Source organism: Arachis hypogaea, chromosome 15 (genome assembly GCF_003086295.3).
Source record: "Arachis hypogaea cultivar Tifrunner chromosome 15, arahy.Tifrunner.gnm2.J5K5, whole genome shotgun sequence".
Taxonomy (NCBI): domain Eukaryota; kingdom Viridiplantae; phylum Streptophyta; class Magnoliopsida; order Fabales; family Fabaceae; genus Arachis; species Arachis hypogaea.
This window is the reverse complement of record NC_092050.1, coordinates 128013713-128033554: the sequence shown is the minus strand read 5'-3', so window position 1 is coordinate 128033554 and position 19842 is coordinate 128013713. Positions and strand designations below refer to the sequence as shown.

At 45.3% G+C, this 19842-nt stretch overlaps 3 protein-coding genes across 3 annotated transcripts; all 3 read right to left on the bottom strand.

Annotated features, from left to right (window-relative positions):
• Nucleotides 1–473: 473 nt before the first annotated feature.
• Nucleotides 474–1154, bottom strand: LOC112748862 (uncharacterized). The gene is made up of 2 exons (XM_025797106.1): nt 1083–1154; nt 474–998 (listed from the first exon to the last, which is right to left on the bottom strand). The coding sequence occupies exons 1-2, from the start codon at nt 1152–1154 to the stop codon at nt 474–476; spliced, it is 597 nt and encodes a 198-aa protein (XP_025652891.1).
• Nucleotides 1155–1304: 150 nt separating this feature from the next.
• LOC112748860 (uncharacterized) lies at nt 1305–1727 on the bottom strand. Its single transcript, XM_025797105.1, has one exon. It carries the CDS (start codon nt 1725–1727, stop codon nt 1305–1307), a length of 423 nt encoding a protein of 140 aa, XP_025652890.1.
• Nucleotides 1728–16513: 14786 nt separating this feature from the next.
• On the bottom strand, nt 16514–19282 carry LOC140179312 (uncharacterized). The gene is made up of 2 exons (XM_072218035.1): nt 16796–19282; nt 16514–16630 (listed from the first exon to the last, which is right to left on the bottom strand). The coding sequence occupies exons 1-2, from the start codon at nt 19280–19282 to the stop codon at nt 16514–16516; spliced, it is 2604 nt and encodes an 867-aa protein (XP_072074136.1).
• Nucleotides 19283–19842: the final 560 nt, after the last annotated feature.

Here is a 19842-nt window from a genome sequence, read left to right as displayed (position 1 = left end):
TTCCCTTTTAACCATTTTCATTCGTTTGAACGTTTGGTTATTTTGCTAGTCGTGTCCCCGTTTGGCTTTTAAATCGTTAACTATATTGGGTACTTGTGATCTCTTTGGCTCCTGGGGTGATCAGTCCCGAGGTGCCGTTGGGTCAATGGTGATTTTCGATCATAGGCCCTACTAGGCTCTAATCACACTTCTCGTGAGAAAAAATATGTGAGTAAATGAGCAAATATATACACGGTTGGGAAAATAGTCACGTTAGTAACAGAATAAGGAAAGTACCAATTCAATTAAATACACAGTAAATGCAACATATTCAAAACATATTAAAAAAAACAAGGTACTAGGATAGAGAACCGCAAAGTCGATGGGTTGCATGTCACGAGTAGAACCTTTTCAAATTTGCTACGTTCCACATTCTCGAGACCTCGATCCCCCTAGCCTTTCCAACTTGTAAGCGCCCCTTCCGAGAACCTCTCTTACTTGTATGGGTCTTTCCAGTTTGCTGCTAGTTTGTCCTCTCCTGATGTCGGTAACCCAATATTATTGCGCCGTAATATCAGGTCACCTATCTCAAAATTCCTGCCGAGCACTTTCCCATTGTATCGCAACGCTATTCTCTGCTTCAATACAGTTTCTGACAAATGGGTCATCTCTCTTGTCTTATCAATCAGGTCTTTCTCTACTGCTTCTTCACCATCGCCGAGGAGTAACCTCGGACTCGGCTCCCCAATTTCCACTCGAATTACTGCGTCTACTCCATAGATAAGCCGAAAAGGTGTTTCTCCGGTGGAGGACTGGGGTGTTGTCCTATAAGACCATAAGACCGAGGCTACCTCGTCTTCCCACGAGCCCTTCTTCTGATCAAGTCGCTTTTTCAACCATTTGAGGATGATTTTGTTTGCTACTTCTACCTGACCATTGCTCTGTGGGTGCTCTACCGATGAGAACTTCTGCTTAACCCCTAACCCGAAGAAAAACTCCCCGAACTTCTTGTCTGTGAACTACGGTCCATTGTCCGACATCACGGTTTTAAGAATTCTGAATCTGGTGATCACTTGTCTCCATATAAATTTCTGACAATTTGCCGATGATATGCTGGCCAGTGGCTCTGCTTCTACCCATTTAGTGTAATAGTCGATGGCTACTATCAGATACATGACTTGCCTAGGGCTGACCGGGAATGGCCCCAAGAGGTCGACCCCCCACTGAGAGAAAGGTCGGGAGGCCAGCATCAAGCTTAATTCCCTTTCCAGAGCCTTGTAGAAGTTGGCATTTTCCTAGCATTTCCTGCACCTTTTAACGAATTCTTATGCATCCGACATAATTGTGGCCCAATAATATCCAGCTCTGATGAGCTTCCTAGCTAATTCTTTTCCTCCGATGTGGTGTCCGTAGCACCCCTCATGGACTTCGCTTAGGACGTAGTTCGTTTGGTCGGGGCGTAGGCATTTCAACAGGAGTTGGTCAAGCCCTCGTTTATCTAGTTGTCCCTGTATCACCATATACTTAGCGGCTTCCCTTCTTGTCACTCTAGCTTTCTTCTCATCTCCAGGGAGTTCCCCACCCTCCAAGAAGCGAAGAATTGGGTCCATCCACGAAGGAGGATTCGGCACTTGGGTTACACACAGGGCTACTGATGGCTCAGTCACTAGCCCCTGAATCAGAGATCGGTCTCCTGCGCCAAGTTTCGTGCTTGCCAGTTTTGACAAGAGGTCAACCTTGGCATTCATTTCCCTAGGTACATGGTGACTCGTTACCTCTTCAAAATCCTCACATAGCTTCTTCACTTTCTCTAGATATTTTTGAAGTAAGGAGTCTCTGGCTTGGTAACTTTCGTTAACTTGAGAGGTCACGATTTGAGAGTCACTGTTGACTTCAACTCTCGATACACCAACCTTTTTAGCTAGGACCAAGCCCCCTATCAAGGCTTCCTACTCCGCCTAGTTGTTAAAAACCGAAAAGTCGAACTTAATTGATTGCTTATAAATCACTCCTGCTGAGCTTTCAATGATTATCCCTGCTCTCCCAAACACTTGGTTGGAGGCTCTGTCAACATGGAGCTTCTACCATGTGTCCGTGTTCCCGGGCGAATCCCCTGTCACTTCCACTAGAAAGTGTGCCATTTCTTGGACCTTGATCACATGTCTAGGTTCATATTGCAGGTTGTACTGGGATAATTCGACCGCCTATGTCATCATGCTGCCCGCCAAGTCGGGTTTTTGTAAAACTTGACGAATGGTTTGATCAGTTCTTAGAGTGATCGGGTGACCTTGAAAGTACTGCCTCAACCTTCAAGACAAGATCATTAGAGCATATGCCAACTTCTCTAACTTGGTGTATCTTAGCTCCGTCCCTTGGAGCACCTTACTGATAAAATACACTGGATGAGGACAGCCGCCATGGCTTGATCCATCCAAATACAAGAACAAGGGCTCGCCTTCTTTTGGCATGCCGAGAATAGGGGTGATAAGTGGATATCTTATACACTTTTTCGTTGCATTTTCTTAGTATTTTTTGTTATATTTTATTAAGTTTTAGTATGTTTTAGTGCAAAAAAAAATCATATTTGGATACTACTTTGAGTTCTTGTATTTTTTCTATGATTTTAGGTGATTTTTGGGCAAATTTGCAAGAATTGGCAAAGTCTTGTTAAGAGATGAAGAAAGGATAGTAAATGTTGTTAATCCTGACCTCCGTGCATTTTAATGAGCATATCTTGAGCTACAGAAGTCCAATTGATGCGTTTTTAACGGCGTTGGAAAGCTAACTTCTAGAGATTTTCAGAAAAATATAATAGTCTATGCTTCTCTTCCAGATCATTGCCCATAACTGGCGTTGAACGCCCACATCTGGAGTTCAATGCCCAAGAAGGACCAATCCCAGCGTTGAACGCCCAAAGCTGGCATACAACACCACCAAGGGAGCAAGGCAGCAGTGCATTCACCCCCTAACTGGCATTCAACGCCCATTCTCCAAGTTAAACGCCAGGCTTAGACGAAGCACTCAACCAAAGTGGGCCCAAAGTGGATCTACCAAATATGTGCTTGCTCCAAGCAGTTGATCTATCAAATAACAATCTATGTTGCTTGTTTGTAACACAGAGCTTAAAAAATGATAAGTTTAGCGATTTGAGCCCAGAAATGAGACTACTTTCGACAAGAAATTTCAAGCTTCGTTTTGACATATGGTCCAGTTTGCGATGCCATGTCATTATTATTTCTTCTTAGCTTGCTGAAGCAGCTGATGCCTCTATCTCTTACAAAGTATCTCCCATTAGCATGCATAGATTTACTGTAATCTTTTCTGCTTTTATTACTATAAGAGCACCTTTAACAACTTTTAAGTTCCTACCTTCAATATGCGTCTTGCAACAAAGTTAATTCAATTTTCCAATCGACACCAAATTTTTCTTCAAGTATTTCACATGTCTTACCTTTTGAAGTGAACAAATAGAACCATCAAACATTTTTATTTTGACAGTACCCATTCGAATAATTTCTAAGGCATGATCGCTTTCCATGAACACAGATCCTTCTATGACTCGTTCATATGTACAAAACTCATCACGATGAGGAGTCATGTGATAGGTTGCTCCTGAATCAACAATCCAAGCATCCGTAGATTGTTTGCTGCTTTTAGAACCAATTGTTGTTTCGTCATACAGGATTTCTCCATCATCAGAGGTACTTGCAATACATCCTTGAGAACTTGATCCTTCTGAAACCTTCTCTATACTCTTCTTATTCCGACAATCTTTCTTGAAGTACCCTCTCTTACCATAATCGTAGCATTTGAATTGCTTCTTTCCTTATGACTTTTGTCTATTTTGGCTACCACTGGAACCACGCTCCATTGATCTTTCTCTCGTCATCAACAACGCCTTTGCTTGCTTTGGGCTCTCTAATCTATCTTCTTTATTCTTGCACCTAGATTCTCTTCTTCAAGAATTGTAGCAGTCATATCGTCAAAGGAAAGATAGTCTGTCAAAATATTATTGGTTAAGTTAATGATAAGTTGATCATATGAACCCAATAAATTTTTAAGTAGAAGCTCTACACGTTTATTTTTTGCTATGTTGTAATCCAACGATGAGAGTTGAAAAAATAGTGTATTCAGATTGTTGATGTAATCTATTGTCGATGTAGATTCACTTATTCAAAGAGTATAAAGTCTTCTCCTTAAGAATATCTTGTTGTGAAGTGACTTGACTTCATATATTGTGGTGAGAGCATCCTAAATGTATTTTGCTGTCATTTTCTCTACTACACTTTACAGAACTAAATAGGGGTGTTCATGGATCGGATCCGATCCGCATATCCGCGGTGTTTATCCGAATTCGATCCAAAAATTGCAGATATGGATCCGATCCGCAAGGCTTTCGGATCGGACCGGATCGGATCCGCACACTAATCAGATCGGATTGCGGATTTTGTGTTGGTATCCACATATCTGCGTATCCGCAAAAATAAAAAAATAAATAAGTAAATATTCTTTTTATGTTTTATTTCAACTAATAATTATCATATATGTTGTATTATTTTAATTGATTATTTAAAAAAAGTATTTTAATATTATTTTAAAAGTAAACATATTTAAAAGAATAGAAAAATAAATTTTATTGATATTTTTTTTAATAAAAATAAGCTCTTAAAAATATTTTTGTATTTTACGAATATATCCGATCCGATCCGATCTGCAAATGTACGGATCGGATCCAACCTTAAAAACTGCAGATATTGGATCCGATCTGATCCGATGATTTTAGTGTGGATCGGATCGAAATTTTGGCCATATCCGATCCGATCCAATCCGTGTGCTCCCCTAGAACTAAATCACTTAGTGCCAAGTGTAAGTTTGCAAAAGTATTGTCATCCATCTCCTTTCATTTTTCATATGTAATCTCAGTGGGTCTACCTTCAATTGCTGCCACGCAATTGTCTTTCCTTTAAATTTCTTATATTTTTTATTTTCATAAGAAAAAATTACTCTCATTGAATTTTAGAATCTCATACATTACTGCCACTTTTTTTTATATGCGGAAACTCACAGCAAAAGAAAAAATTATTAATCAGCAACCTTTAACTTTGATACTACTGTTAGGTATCAAACAAATGAGTAGCAAAATATAAAGATGAAAATTTAAAAATTTGTATAAAATAATTTTTTTATGAATTACAAGTTCTCTCTATCACAAGAAGATTATATTGACACTCTTTCTTGATAAAAGGAGAATATACCTCTCTCTAAATACAGGAGAAAATCTCTCAAAGAAAATATTTCTCTATGTAACTCAATATTATTCTTGTTGGATGAATTGAATTAAATTGAATTAAATTGAATTAAATTGAATTAAGAAGGCTAAATTTATAGATGCATTTTTTTAATGTGAATCATCCATTAATTAAAGGTAAATAATTCTTCTGTTTTTTTACCATTAAAATTCTATAGTTATAAGGAAGGAATGTTTATATCCTTTTATTTTATTTAACTTTTACAAAAATAACTTTACTAATTTTATATTTATAATGTGCCAACACAGTACATGTCTCATGAATATCCTATTTTCATTTTGCAACAAAAAATCTCATTATTGTCAGTTAACCAACCTATCACTCAAGGGAAGCAAGTTGAAGTTTCTTAAAAAATTGATGCTGAGGTTCCTACTTCATAACTTACTGGAGCACAAGCTGCTAAAGTGCTTGTTCTGAAAGAGAAAGTTGTTGCACAATCTAAAAATACACAAACTAATAATGTGCAATAAGTGCATGTTGAAATACAAGATGATATAGCTCATGCTAAGTAGTTAGAAGGAGTTAAAAGGGAAGGATAAAGTAGAGAATATATTTAAAATGTTGTATCTGAAATTGTTGTCGTAAAAAATAAATTCTCAATCTTATCTCAGAACTAAGAACTACCAAAAGAAAGTCAAAAAACTAAAGAAATCAAAGAAGGGTCTTGTTCGGTTAGTCGGGTACCGGACGATTCGGATCGGGAGTCCGATTGATGAAGGGGGGAGGTCTCGCCTGGTTCCGGTTTACTGGGTTGGAGTAGATGACGTCCCGAGCACTTCGCGTGAGGAGGGGGGTGTCACCTGCAAAGACACTCCGACGCTCTAGTCAGCAAAGTGTGCAGGCAAAAAGGGTGAGTGGTATGTGACGTACCTTGGGGGAAGGGTAGGTCCTTCCCTATATATACCGTGTCAGAGGTGGGCCCTGCAAGGACAGGCCTACCTTCTTCGAGACCTCCCTTGCACAGCTGTAACGAAGCTGTCAGGGACGCGTGTCAGGGATGCGTGTCCGGGTCGGTGGCTGAGCACCTCACTCCCGACCGCTCGGGTCGGGTAGTGCCCGGGTCGGGCTAGCCCATAAATAGTTTGGGCCAGGCCGTAACAGTGCCCCCGACGCGCCAGCAATAATCGTGAGGGTTGTTGGCGGCGCGTCACTTCTTCTTTCGTGCGTTGCCACCAGGTCGGCTACCCGTGGGAGGGACGTGCCTCCTGCGCGCGTGTCTCTTTGTTGCTGAGGTGACCGTTCGTCGCTTCATTCTTCGCGCCGAGCATTAAATGCTCATAATGGGTTGGAAAATCCCGCGTGCAAAGACCATTTTGCCGCAGGTCCTTTCGCGCTTTGCGTAGCGGTTTTTAAATAGTTTGCCTTTTCTTTTCCTCTTCCACTCTTGCTTCTCCTATTTTCTTCTTGTACACTCCCAAATATCCCCAAGCTTCGTTCGAGCATCCTTGTGCATCTCTTTTCTCTTCCAAGTTTTCGCAACCAATTCAGGTAATCTTTGATCCCTTCTCTTTTCTGCTTCATTACTGTATGTTTGTTGTCTGTGTTTGCTCCTTGTTCTTACTATTTTGTTTGATTTTTGTTGATAGATAACTTTTTAGTGCCAAGTAGGTGCGTTAGGGGGGTTACCATTCCAGGGTAGGCTTTTAGGTAGCTTGCATGATAGATAATTTTTAGCCATGCTTGATCTTAACTGTTGAATAGGGCGAATATAGTTTCTGGGCTTTTTCCGGACTCCCGACCTCATAGACTAACGGAGTGGTACCCCCACTGTAGGTATACCTCACATTATTTCTCGGGCTTCTACTACCGCCGCAAATTACGATCCCTACGCCTAGGTGACTTCCGATGTGAAGGACTCACCAAATCAGATGGACGAGGGGGAGTTGACGGAGTTCCGACAAGCCGAGTATCTGTGTGGAGGGATAGACGAGGAGGCCAATTATGACGTCTTCGTTCCTGCCCCCAATGAACGGCTGTATGAAATTAATTTTCACTCCTCCCGGGTTGCCGACTGGATTTAGTTTTACAAGGCCATGTTCACCCAGGTGGGCGTTCGCATCCCGTTTTCTGACTTCCAGATGGCACTTCTCAACCGGATATCCGTGTCGCTGTCGCAGCTGCATCCGAACAGTTGGGCTTCTATCCGCTGTTTCGAGATGGTGTGTGAATATCTCGAGCTGCCGGTGTCTGTGGACGTCTTTCTCTTTTTCTTCAACCTCACTAATCCTTCCAAGGAGGGGAAAGCGAGGAAAGGGTTCTTATCTTTCCGATCCGCCCAGGGTCGGAGGATATTTGGGTTGTTTGAGGACTCTTATCATGGGTTCAAGGATAAATATTTCAAGGTCCATCCTGCCAAAGGTCACCATCCCTTCTGATTGTCGTTGGAGGGGGAGCGCCTCATCCCGACGTACTGGAGCTTCGGGGCGGGGTCTAACACCTTCATAAAGTTGACCTATAAGGGAATGTCTGCTGTAAATAAGAGAATTGCCGACGTGTTATGGACAGTTTTCAGAAAGAACCATGTGAACCCCCACCACCTTATGGGTGAACGGGAGGTCGCTAGGAGTTATATTTGTGAGCTGCTTTGTCTTGTGCTTTCGCATTGTTTATCATTTTATTTGGTTTTTCCGACTTTACGACTGACGTATTTGTTTGTCTGTTGTAGTGGAGATGTCTGCTTCGGTAACCGGGCTCGAGGGTTTGTATAAGGCCTTCTTGGAGGATAGTGATGAGGAGAAGGCTGACGAGAAGGTTGCCAGGGAGCCGAAAGACCCTTCTGAAGAAAAGAATGATCAGGCTGTGCCTTCACCTCGGGATACCAAGATGTCCGACAAGAATTCTGTCGGGGCGCGAGCATCTTCTATTCCCGAGGAGATGGCCGGCATTGGGCACTCGTCCTCTACCCGCCAAGAAGATGACGACTTGAAGCTTATCCCCACTCCCAAGAGGCAGAGGGCATCCTCTAGCCTGGAAGGAACTCTCACTGTGATGGAGAGGAATTTTGACGCTGGGGCTTTCATTGACAACCAATTGATCCCTGGCACAGAAGATCACTTTCTCGGCACCGAGCTTGCAGCGCAGGCGAGGTGGATGTATCGCACGCTTCTCCGCGGAGCGGTAATAGCTCGGAAGGCCGAGTTCGAGTTGTCGGGGATGCAATCATTGCGAAGGAAGCTCGAAACTGCTGCCAAGGCCAACAACGAATTCAAAGCCCAAGTTGAAAAGCTTCAGGAACAAATGTCCACGGCGGAGAAGGGGCGCAAGGATGCCGAGGAGAAGGCTGCGTCCTCTGAGGAGAAATTGAAGGTTTTCGATGCCACCGTCTCCCGTTTAACCGAGCGGGAGATGACTCTAGAGAGCCAGCTTAGTGCCGCGCAAGGTCGGGTGGTTGCTATGGAAAAGGAGCGTGACGCGGCCATCTCATCGTCTAAAGCTGTAACACCCTAATATTCAAATCCTTATGCTCGAGTCATAAGTCAATGATATTACGGTGGTACGACTCTCAGGTGGATTTTTAATAAATAAATATAGGTAATTTTCGAAAGGAGTATTAATCGAGAAGCCTGAAAAGAGTAGAAATAAAATCGCGAAGACGTATCACTCACGTTTTGACAACGAAAAGTTAAACTGCTAAGCCGAACGCGATATACGGACAAGTCGTAGAGGAGATTAAGAGATAGATAACAGATAGATATATATAACATAAGTAAGTAGGCACTAGTCGCGACCCGCGAAGTTTAGGCCGGCTAGGGTACAGTATGAAAGTAGATGACAACAGTATATCCTAATCTCTCCCGAAGGAAACATGAGAGCCTCTATAGGCAAATTCAAAGAGTTCAATACATAATATAAACTTTCCAAAACAAAGGTGGAGAGATTCTAATCAAAACACAAAGTAGAGAAAATAAAGATCTTCGCCGTCTCTCAAACGTACCATAGCTCACTTCTGAGCACCTGGACCTGTATCTGAAAAACAAGAGATATATACGGAATGAGAACCCCGGGCCCATGGGTTCCCAGTACGGTAAAAGTGCCAAATAAATTCAATGTACTGCAATAAAAACTCACTAAGCATCCTAAACTTCTTCACCAATTATTCATCCTAGGTTCTCGCTAATCCATGAATAGGCAACTGTCATAAGGGAGTGCTAAATTCAATTCATGTTTCACATGTTTCCCAACTCGCTGACTCTTCCACGAATCAGACTCAGAATCATAAGCAAAACCATCACCAGTTGTTCTGCCTCAGCAGTTCTATATCAATACATCATCATGCAATCGCATCATCAGTTCATCCCATCAAGAACAGCCCTCACACCCACCGACACCAGCATGAGGGGCCTCTCAGTTGTACAAACACAAGCAATATAGGCAAGTAATACACAAACATGATACAAGTAGAACAAGTAGCATATAGTCAGGTAACATGGCATATATGATGTAGAAATCCAAGACAAATGGCAAACCCAAACAATTCAAATATATGCAAATGATGAATGCCTGCCCTATGGCTGATGATATCATCTGTCGGTTATATAGCCAACCTGACATGTCCTGGTAGCTAACCATTGGACAGAAACACCCCTTGCGGAGCAAGTAGGTTTGAGTTACAACCCCCTCGCTACTGCCCGCTCAACCCAGAGCCAGTGAAATAATCACTACTGCGGCTACTACCCAGGCGGGTGTCTAAAAGCTCAACCTGGAGCGAGTGGATTCACCACTACTGCCGCTACTACCCAGGCGTCGCAATCTCTGACCTGGAGCAAGTGGGACGAGCCACAACCCTTGCTACTACCCAGGTATCTCAAGCATTGGCCCGGAGCAAGTGGGACGAACCACAACCCTTGCTACTGCCCAGGCATCTCAAACATATATTCATTCAATCTCAATTCATATTATCAACATTCATTGTTACCAAATCTCAAACATTAACTTGGAGCAAGTGGGACGAACCACAACCCTTGCTACTACCCAAGTATCACAAATAAACATTTATTCATAATCACCCTTCATTATTATCAATCCTCAGACAATGACCCGGAGCAAGCGGGACGAACCACGACCCTTGCTACTACCCAGGTATCACAAATACACATTTATTCAAAACCCCACGATTAAACTCGTTTATCATAATCCTCCTTTCCCGTCTCATACCCGGAGCAAGTGGACAACGCCACTGCCTACTACCCGGGGTCACACATCACATTTCAACCTTTTTCATTGTTATCCATGTAACACATTCATTTATTAATTATATAGGCATTTATACTCAGCCATAAACAATAATGGCCTTGCCGTAACCCAGCAATAACTCAGCCATCCGGCCCATGGTTCAATCAAGAACCGGCCATTTATCAATAATTATAGCCTTTCGGCTCATGGCTTACACGGTACTTCCACCGTCACCCTCCATATCTCATATAATCATATCTGATCATCATTGATCATAACCTTTTCCCTTGCTTCACTCGCAAGTTACCACATCCCCTAGTTCCTTCCTCATTGCTAGGCATATCATAATGATTTAATACCTAAGGGATGAGATTGGAGGCTTAGAAGTATGAGATTTGGCTTTAAAAACTCAAAAACCATCTTTGGCATGAAAATAGGGCCACGCGTACGCGCACTCCACGCGCACGCGCAGATGGCCAAAAACTCATCGACGCGCAAACGTCATACGCACGAACGCGCAGGTTGAAAAATATCCAAACGGCGCGCAAGCGTCAGCCACGCGTACGCGTGGGTGCTCTTGCGTCCAGGCACAAAACTGGCATAACTCTGGCACAACTCTCTGGAAAATAGCTGGGCATTGGGTGCAGCGCATCGACGCGCATGCGCACACCACGCGCACGCGTGGATGGTGCCTTCTTGAAGAACAACGCGTACGCGCCAAGTGCGCCTACGCGTGGAGGGTCATTCTGCTAAAAATTTTCTAAGTTAAAAGCTGCAGGATTTACAGATTCAACCCCCAATCTTCCGACGGACATAACTTTCTCATTTTAAATCATTTTTCACCCGTTCTTCGAACGGCATGGACATCCCGGATCCAATTTCATTTCTAAACAGATTTGGCACAAAATAGAGATTCGTAGTCCAAGTTATGTCCCGTCAAAATGTGCCCAAAAACTATATTTTCATACAAAACCACAAGGTGCCATGTTCAAAACAAGCAATTTTCAACTCTTTTCAAAATTAACCAAAACATGCCAATTTCAACCCTTTTTGAAATCAATCAAAATGTACCAAAATCCACATCAAGCCATCCTCAACTCACACATTGACACTTTACCAAAAATTCCCAAAACCACATCCAACCATTTTAACACTTCTCAATCAAATGGCTAAAGGACAAACACAATATCATGTCATACATCCTTCCTCATCCCAATTTCCAATAATATCATTTCCAATCAACCATTATTATACATAATCAATATCATACTCACTATCACGTGATTTCACCCACAAATCAACCTTAATCATTCCCCAAGCATATATCACAACATACATATCTCTAATGCATCATCATACCATCAAGGCATCAATAATCATAATCACATATATGATCACATAATATATCTCAACCGAACTAAACATACCTCATCTACATAAATTCACCCAAAATTACCAAATTCCACACTTCAACTTCTCAAACCTTATTATTCAATAACCAACCTAATCATTTATATATTCATTATCTGAAATTCATCCAATCACTTGTGCCATCATACAATGCACACATCGACTTACCTTTCTTACCTCTTTCCGGCCTCCGGCCCAAAATTCACGGCCTCCGGCCCAATTTTCACAATTTAAATGCATAAACCACAAAATCAATACTCATTACCCAGTACATCAAATTCTCAATACACCAAGCATACAAGGTCACACAATTCTCAACCCAATCATTAATTCACGTTACATATTAACTATGCATATTAGCACCAACCATTTACATAATCCAAACTTAATCCTAGGGGCATCTAGCCTAGGAATTCTCATCACAACACATGGTACTTAAATGAAACTTAAACCGTACCTCTTGTAGCTAAACCAATTGAGCCTCTTCTTTGGAATTCTTCACCAACCTTAGCTCCAAGCCTTACCAAAGCTCCTCAAGCAATACCAATCTCCCAATTGTACACCAACATCACCAAATACACTAACATAACCAATATCACATACATACATCAACTTAGGGCTCATAAAAATGATAAATTACAAGGGTTTGAGCACTTCTTATCTCAGCCCATATGAAGTAGGGATAGAACCCACTTAGAATCCATGTTGGAGTATCCCTAAACACCCAAAATCACAAGATTTCAACACTAACTACCCAAAAATGTGTAACAGTGGGGAATTTCGAAAACTGGGCAGAGATGAATGAAATACTCACCACCAAACTTAGATAGAATTGTAGAGGATAAGAAGAGCAATGCGTGGCCGCAAACGGCTCGTCAATCGGAGCTCCGTAGCTCAAGTTATGGTGGTTTGAAGATCAAAGAGAGTTAGGTTTTCTCTCTTCTCTTCTCTTTTCTCTATTTCAGCGCCCCAACCTCTCTTTTAGGGTAAAAATGAGCTGAAATGCTCATAACTAATGTTTATATATGTTAGGTTTTGGGCCCACTTAGGCCCAGTTCATTTATTTTTGTCCGTTGGCCCAATTTTTGGACCAAAACCTTTAAGATTAGCGCTCTAAATCGCACTTCAAATATTTCTACCTCTCCTAATTATAATTCCTCATTTCTTAATCTTATTTACTCATAATCAATTTTCTCAGCTGCAGTACCAGACAGGTCTCAGCCGGTACTGCCGGTCAAAATTTCACTGCGCGCTTTTACGCAGAAAACTATGTTTTCCGACTCGGAAAAATTCACTGAATCCAAATATCATATTTAAATCATCAAATTCCAATTGCCAAATCTTCCAACCATATTCGCTCCTACTTAACTCATTATTTAATTAATTTCGGTTAGACCGGGTATTACAAAAGCCGCTCAAGCTGAGGTTGAGGAGCTCAAAAAGAAACATAGGACGGTCAAGGAGCAGGGAAAGAACGCGATTTTCATTACCGAAGAGGCTCTCAAGGCCCAGGTGAAGATCGTGGTTCCAGACTTCGATACATTGGCTATTTGGGTTTTCAAAACAATTCAGGATGGCAAGATTGTTGACATGCCCCGAAAGTGAACTCTTGTACCTTGTGCTTTTTGCATGGATTTGTAGAACATTGTTGAACTTATTTTGCTATACTTTAATAGTCGCTTGGTCAGCTTCTGATTATCGTCTTTATCCGCTTATTTAGTAGCGTTTTCTTTATCTTGTTATCGTTTTGTCGGTGTGGACTTATCGCGTGTGTCCGTTTTGCCGGTAACTTGGGCGAAACCAAGTCTTGGCCTTGATATTGTCGCGGCTGTTTGTTATGGCTTTGATTTGTTTGGCTTCCGGGGTGATCAGTCCCGGGTTGCTGTATTGTTGTCCCATTTACCATGCTCAAAAGGACATGACGTTGTGGGACACATATTGGGGAATAATAGATGGAAGAATTTAGACAAGTAAACATTGATCGTCAATTAAACAAGTATACTGACATGGTAGGCACTTGACAAAAGTAAATCATTGAGCTTAAAGTAAATTATTAAGCCTATCGGGCCATCTGGCCGGCGTGCCCGAGCTAAGAATAAAATCTCCTCAAGTTACCTGCATTCCATGTTCTCGGAATTTCTTTGCCGTCGAGTTTCTTCAGTTTGTATGCGCCCTTGCCAAGCACTTCTTTGACTCTGTAGGGGCCTTCCCAATTTGCCGCCAGCTTTCCTTCTCCTGGAATCAGTAGCCCAATGTCATTGCGTCATAATACGAGGTTCTTTTCCTCAAATTCCCTCCTGAGTACCTTAGTGTTGTAGCGTAGGGCCATTCTTTGTTTCAGTGCTACCTCCGACAAGTGGGCCATTTCTCTGGCCTCGTCCACCAGGTCTTTTTCCACTGCTTCTTCTACTCCTTTCAGAAGTAACCGTGGGCTCGGCTCACCGATCTCCACGGGTATTACCGTATCAATCCAGTACGTCAGGCGGAAAGGGGTTTCTCCCGTGGAGTTTTGCTTGGTTTTTCGGTAGGACCAGAGAACCAAGGCGAGTTCATCGACCCATACACCTTTTTTGCTATCCAACCGCTTCTTAAGGCCTAGCAAGATGACCTTGTTTGCTTACTCCACTTGCCCATTCGTCTGGGGGTGTTCTACCAAGGAGAACTTCTGTTTTATACCCAGGTTGGTGAGGAATTCTGCGAACTTCTTATCGGTGAACTGCGTCCCATTATCCGAGATGACGATTTCTGGGATACCAAACCGGGTTATCACCTGCCTCCACATGAACTTTCTACAATTAGATGAGGATATGCTGGCCAGCGGTTCGGCTTCTATCCATTTGGTGTAATAGTCCACAGCAACGATGAGATGTTTGACTTGTCCTGGACCAACCGGGAAGGGTCCCAAGAGGTCGACTCCCCATTGTACGAAAGGTCGGGAGGACGTCAGTAGACTTAGTTCAGAAGCTGGTGCTCTGTGGAAGTTGGCATTCTCTTGACATTTGGCGCATTTTTTACGAATTCTTTGGAGTTTCTCATCATTGATGGCCAGTAATATCCAGCTTGAATGAGCTTCCTTGCTAAAGCTTTGCCCCCGATATGGTGGCCGCAGCATCCCTCGTGGACTTCTCTAAGCACGTAGTCCATCTGGTCGGGATGCAGGCACTTCAATAGGGGTTGGCTGAGTCCCTTTCTGAATGGCTCTCCCTGTATCGTCGTGTATTTGGCTGCCTCCCTTCTCATCGCTTTGGCCTCCTTTTCGCCATCGGGGAGTTTGCTGTTCTGCAAGAAATCAACGATGGAGTCCATCCAGAAGGGGCTCATCTTGGTCAGGTGGAGGGCACCTGCTGGTTCTTTGGTGATGCCTTGAATGAGGGATCGGTTGCCGGCTCCAGGTTTTGTGCTCGCTAGCTTGGATAGGAGGTCTGCCCATGTGTTCCTTTCCCTCGGAACGTGTTGGACCGTGACCTCTTCAAATTGTTTGCTCAGCTCTTTGACCCTCTCCAAGTATTTTTGCAGCAGCGAGTCTCTGGCTTGGTAGCTTCCATTTACTTGCGCGGTGATGACCTGCGAGTCGCTGCATACTTCCAACCTCGTGGCCCCGACTTCCCGAGCTAGAACCAAGCCCCCTAGGAGGGCTTCGTATTTTGCTTGGTTGTTTGATACGGGAAACTCAAACTTAACCGATTGTTCATAGATGACTCTGACCGGGCTTTCTAAGATGATCCCGGCGCCCCGGGACGTCTAGTTAGAGGCTCTGTCCACATGGAGCTTCCATCGTGTGTCCGCGTCCTCGGTTGGATTTCCGGTTATTTCCACTAGGAAGTCTGCCATTGCTTGCGCCTTAATCGCATGTCGGGACTCGTAGCTTAGATCATATTGGGACAGCTCGATGGCCCAGGTCATCATCCTTCCCGCCAGATCAGGTTTTTGGAGCACCTGACGAATCTCCTGGTCCGTTCTCACGACCATCTGGTGACCTTGGAAGTACTGTCATAGTCTGCGGGAAGAGGTCAAGAGTGCTAGTGCCAGTTTCTCCAGCTTGTTGTACCTAAGTTCTGTCCCTTGCAGCGCTCTACTCACAAAATAAATCGATTGTTGGGCCTTCCCTTCTTCTCGTACCAACACCGCTGCAAGTGCTCCTTCTATTATGGCTAGGTATAGGTAGAGTGGTTCTCCAGCTCTGGGCTTTCCGAGCACCAGGGGTGCTGCTAGGATTTCTTTGAAGTGGTTGAATGCTTCCTCGCATGCAGGAGTCCATTCAAACGCTATTCCCTTCTTCATCAGGTTGAAGAAGGGCAGGGCTTTTGCTGCCGATGCACCGAGGAATCGGGACAACACGGTGAGCCTTCCCGCCAGCCGCTGAATGTCTTTGATGCAACCCGGGCTCTTCATCTGGAGTATCGCTTGGCACTTTTCAGGGTTGGCTTCCACTCCCCTTTGGGTTATCATGAACCCCAGGAACTTTCCGGCCTCCATGGCAAAGGCGCACTTAAGCGGGTTGAGCCTCATGCCGTGTTGTCGCAGGGATGTGAACACGTTCTCCAGGTCGCTTATGAGATCATCAGGTCGGGTGGTCTTTGCGAGGATATCGTCCACATAGACTTCCACCGTCTTGCCAATGAGATCGCTGAATATTTTGTTCATCAGCCTCTGGTACGTTGCCCCCGCTTTTTCAGGCCAAAAGGCATCACCTTGTAGCAGTAGGTCCCTCCTGGCATTATGATCGCCGTTTTATCCTCGTCTGGCCGGTGCATCGGTATCTGATTGTAGCCGGAGTAGGCATCCATGAAGTTCAGATACCGGTACCCCGCAGCCGCGTCAACAAGTGCATCAATGTTGGGGAGGGGGTAGCAGTCCTTGGGACATGCTTTGTTGAGATTAGAGTAGTCTACACACATCCTCCATCTCCCATTGTGCTTTTTTACCAGGACCACATTTGATAGCCAGGTCGAATAGTCCAGTTCCCGGATAAACCCCGCTTTGAGGAGGCTGGCCGTTTGTCTGGCCACTTCCTCTGCCCTTTCCTGAGACATTTTTCTTCTCCTTTGAGCCACTGGTTTGGCTTTCGGTCTGATGGCTAGGTGGTGCGACATGAGTCGGGAGTCTATCCCAGGCATGTCGGCGGGCGTCCAGGCAAAAAAATCGCCATTGGCTCTGATCATTTCCATCAAAGGCTCTTTTAATTCATGGGGGAGGTTTCTATTCACGAACGTGAACTTTTCCTCCGTGTTCCCGACCCTAAACTTTTCCAGGTCCCCTTCTGGTTCGGGTCTGGGCTTGTCGTCAACTCTGGCATCCAGGTCAGCGAGAAACACCCCTGATGCCTCTTTAGATTTTTTCCTTAAGGAGAGGCTGGCGTTGTCGCAAGTGACTGCCATTTCCAGATCTCCTTTTACGGACCCTACCGACCCGTCTTCAGCTACGAACTTCATTATCAGCATTCTAGTGCTGATGACTGCCCCTAGGTCGTTGATGGTCTTCCTCCCTAAGATGATGTTGTAGGCGGTGGAGTCTCGTAAGATCACGAACTCGGCCATCACTGTTCTTCTCCCCTGACCTTGTCCTACGGAGGTCGGCAAGGAGATTATCCCGTCTGGTTTGATGAAGTGGTCGCTAAGCCCTACAACACCGTGCTGGTGGGTCTTTAAGTCGGCATCCCGCAGACCCAAGGCGTCGAACACGTTGCGGAACATGATGTTCGAATCCGCTCCAGTATCTACAAGGATCCATTTGATGAGGCCAGTTCCCACTCTGGCCGTAATGACCATAGGGGGACTTTCCGCGACCTCGTTAAACCATTGGTCCTCCAGGCCGAATGAGATGGATGGAATTTTCTTGGGGTTTCGCGCAGAGGATGTAGAAACCGCCAGGACCTTGGCATCTTTCTTATGTGCCGACTTGGACCTAGGCGCTGCGTTTCTCGCCGTTACCACGTTCACTATGGTAAGGTCGTGGTCATTGTCCTCCGGTTCTTGGCGTCGCTTTGCTGCCTGGGTCTTGTCTTCGCCTTCCTGGTCGCGGTTCCGTCTCCTCGGCTCCCTAATAAGGTGGGAGAACTCGGCTAGCTTTCCATCCCTGATGGCCTGCTCCAGTGCGTCCTTTAGGTCGAAGCAGTCTTGCGTCTTATGCCCGTAGCCCTTGTGATAGTCACAGTAGAGGCTTCGGTTTCCCCCTGTTCGCTCCTTCAGTGGTCGGGGTTTAGACAAGATCCCCTTTTCGACAATTTGTTGATAAACTTCCATGATTGGTGCGGTGAGGGGAGTGTAATTGGTGAACTTCCCGACACGAGGAAACGGTCTGGGTGCCTTGCTCGGACCGCCGTCCCTGGCGTGTTCCTTCTGTCTTTCTCCGCTCCCGCGGTGCCGGTCTTGGTTGTAAGAGGGTTGCCGTTTGTTGGCGGCCACGACTTGGCTGACTTCCTCATCGTTGATGTACTCCCTAGCTACACATTGGATCTCCTGCATTGTCCACACCGGCTTCGTGGTGAGGTGCTTTCTGAAGTCCTCGTTTAGAAGTCCGTTTGTCAAGCACAGGCTTGCAACTGAGTCCGTCAGCCCGTCGATTTCCAGGAACTCATCGTTGAATTGGTCTAGGTATTTCCTGGTCGGCTCTCCAGACCACTGAGTCACTCCAAGCAGGTTGATTGGGTGCTTCGCTTTTGCAATTCTAGTCGTGAATTGGGCTAGGAAGGCATGGCTGATGTCCGCAAAATCGGTCACTGAGCCCTGCGGGAGGTTATTGAACCATCGTATTGCAGGTCCCGCCAGGGTGACTGGAAAAGTGCGGCACCTTACCTCGTCTCCCACTCCCTCCAGGTTCATCCTGGCTTCGAAGGCCGTGAGGTGTTCCAGCGGGTCTTGCGTTCCGTCGTACCTCATGTCCGTTGGCTTGTCAAAGTGTTTTGGCAGCCGGACCTCGAGGATGGAACGATGAAATGGGGTTGCTCCCATTATCACGGGTCCCCGCATTCTCGTCGTTCTTCCTTCGTCGTCCTCTCGACGAGTGTCCTCGCTGTCACGACCCGTGGTACGCCGCCTCTCGTACCTGGTATAGATGATGGGGTCGCGGCGTCTTCTTACGTGTCCTCTCTCTCCGGCGCTCTCGGATTCAGCTCGTGGGCTGGCTGTACGTCCGGAGTGGCTCCTCGAGTGAGAACGAGAGTGGCTTGGCTCTGGGGTGTGCTGGTCATGCTCCCGGTCTGCTAGCCGGCGTTCCAAGTCCTGCATCCTGTGTCGCAGCTCTTGGATCATTTTGGCGCTGTTGTCGCCAGTTCCTCCGAAGGGTCGTCTTTCGGGAGATCGGGTGGTTCGTCTTGGAGGGGACCTTACGCGTTGTCGGGAGGAAGTCACGGAGGGTTCCCCTCTGCGCTCGGTCTCATGGCCTGTTCCTCCTGGGCCCAGTACAACATCCATTCAGGCGACTTGTGTCTCCACAGACGGCGCCAATGTTCGGTTGGTCGGGTACCGGACGATTCGGATCGGGAGTCCGATTGATGAAGGGGGAGGTCTCGCCTGGTTCCGGTTTACTGGGTTGGAGTAGATGATGTCCCGAGCACTTCGCGTGAGGAGCGGGGTGTCACCTGCAAAGACACTCCGACGCTCTAGTCAGCAAAGTGTGCAGGCAAAAAGGGTGAGTGGTATGTGACGTACATTGGGGGAAGGGTAGGTCCTTCCTCATATATACCGTGTCAGAGGTGGGCCCTGCAAGGACAGGCCCACCTTCTTCGAGACCTTCCTTACACAGCTGTAACGAAGCTGTCAGGGACGCGTGTCAGGGACGCGTGTCCGGGTCGGTGGCTGAGCGCCTCACTCCCGACCGCTCGGGTCGAGTAGTGCCCGGGTCGGGCTGGCCCGTAAATGGTTTGGGCCAGGCCGTAACAGGTCTTGATTTTGAGAAATTGGCGAAACCTGGGGAATAAGAAGATACTAATATGATGAATGTTCTTCGAAAAAAAATTATAGATTAATTGCTT

Excerpts from the sequence above, each read along its gene's own strand:
- LOC112748862 (XM_025797106.1), bottom strand. The coding sequence starts at position 1,154 with ATGTATCTGATAGTAGCCATCGACTATTACACTAAATGGGTAGAAGCA. Across the intron at positions 999-1,082 it reads CACTGGCCAGCATATCATCG|TTCACAGACAAGAAGTTCGG; the intron begins GCAAATTGTCAG and ends AATGGACCGTAG.
- LOC112748860 (XM_025797105.1), bottom strand. The coding sequence starts at position 1,727 with ATGAATGCCAAGGTTGACCTCTTGTCAAAACTGGCAAGCACGAAACTT.
- LOC140179312 (XM_072218035.1), bottom strand. The coding sequence starts at position 19,282 with ATGGATGTTGTACTGGGCCCAGGAGGAACAGGCCATGAGACCGAGCGC. Across the intron at positions 16,631-16,795 it reads GGCTATCAAATGTGGTCCTG|ATACCGATGCACCGGCCAGA; the intron begins GTAAAAAAGCAC and ends GGCTACAATCAG.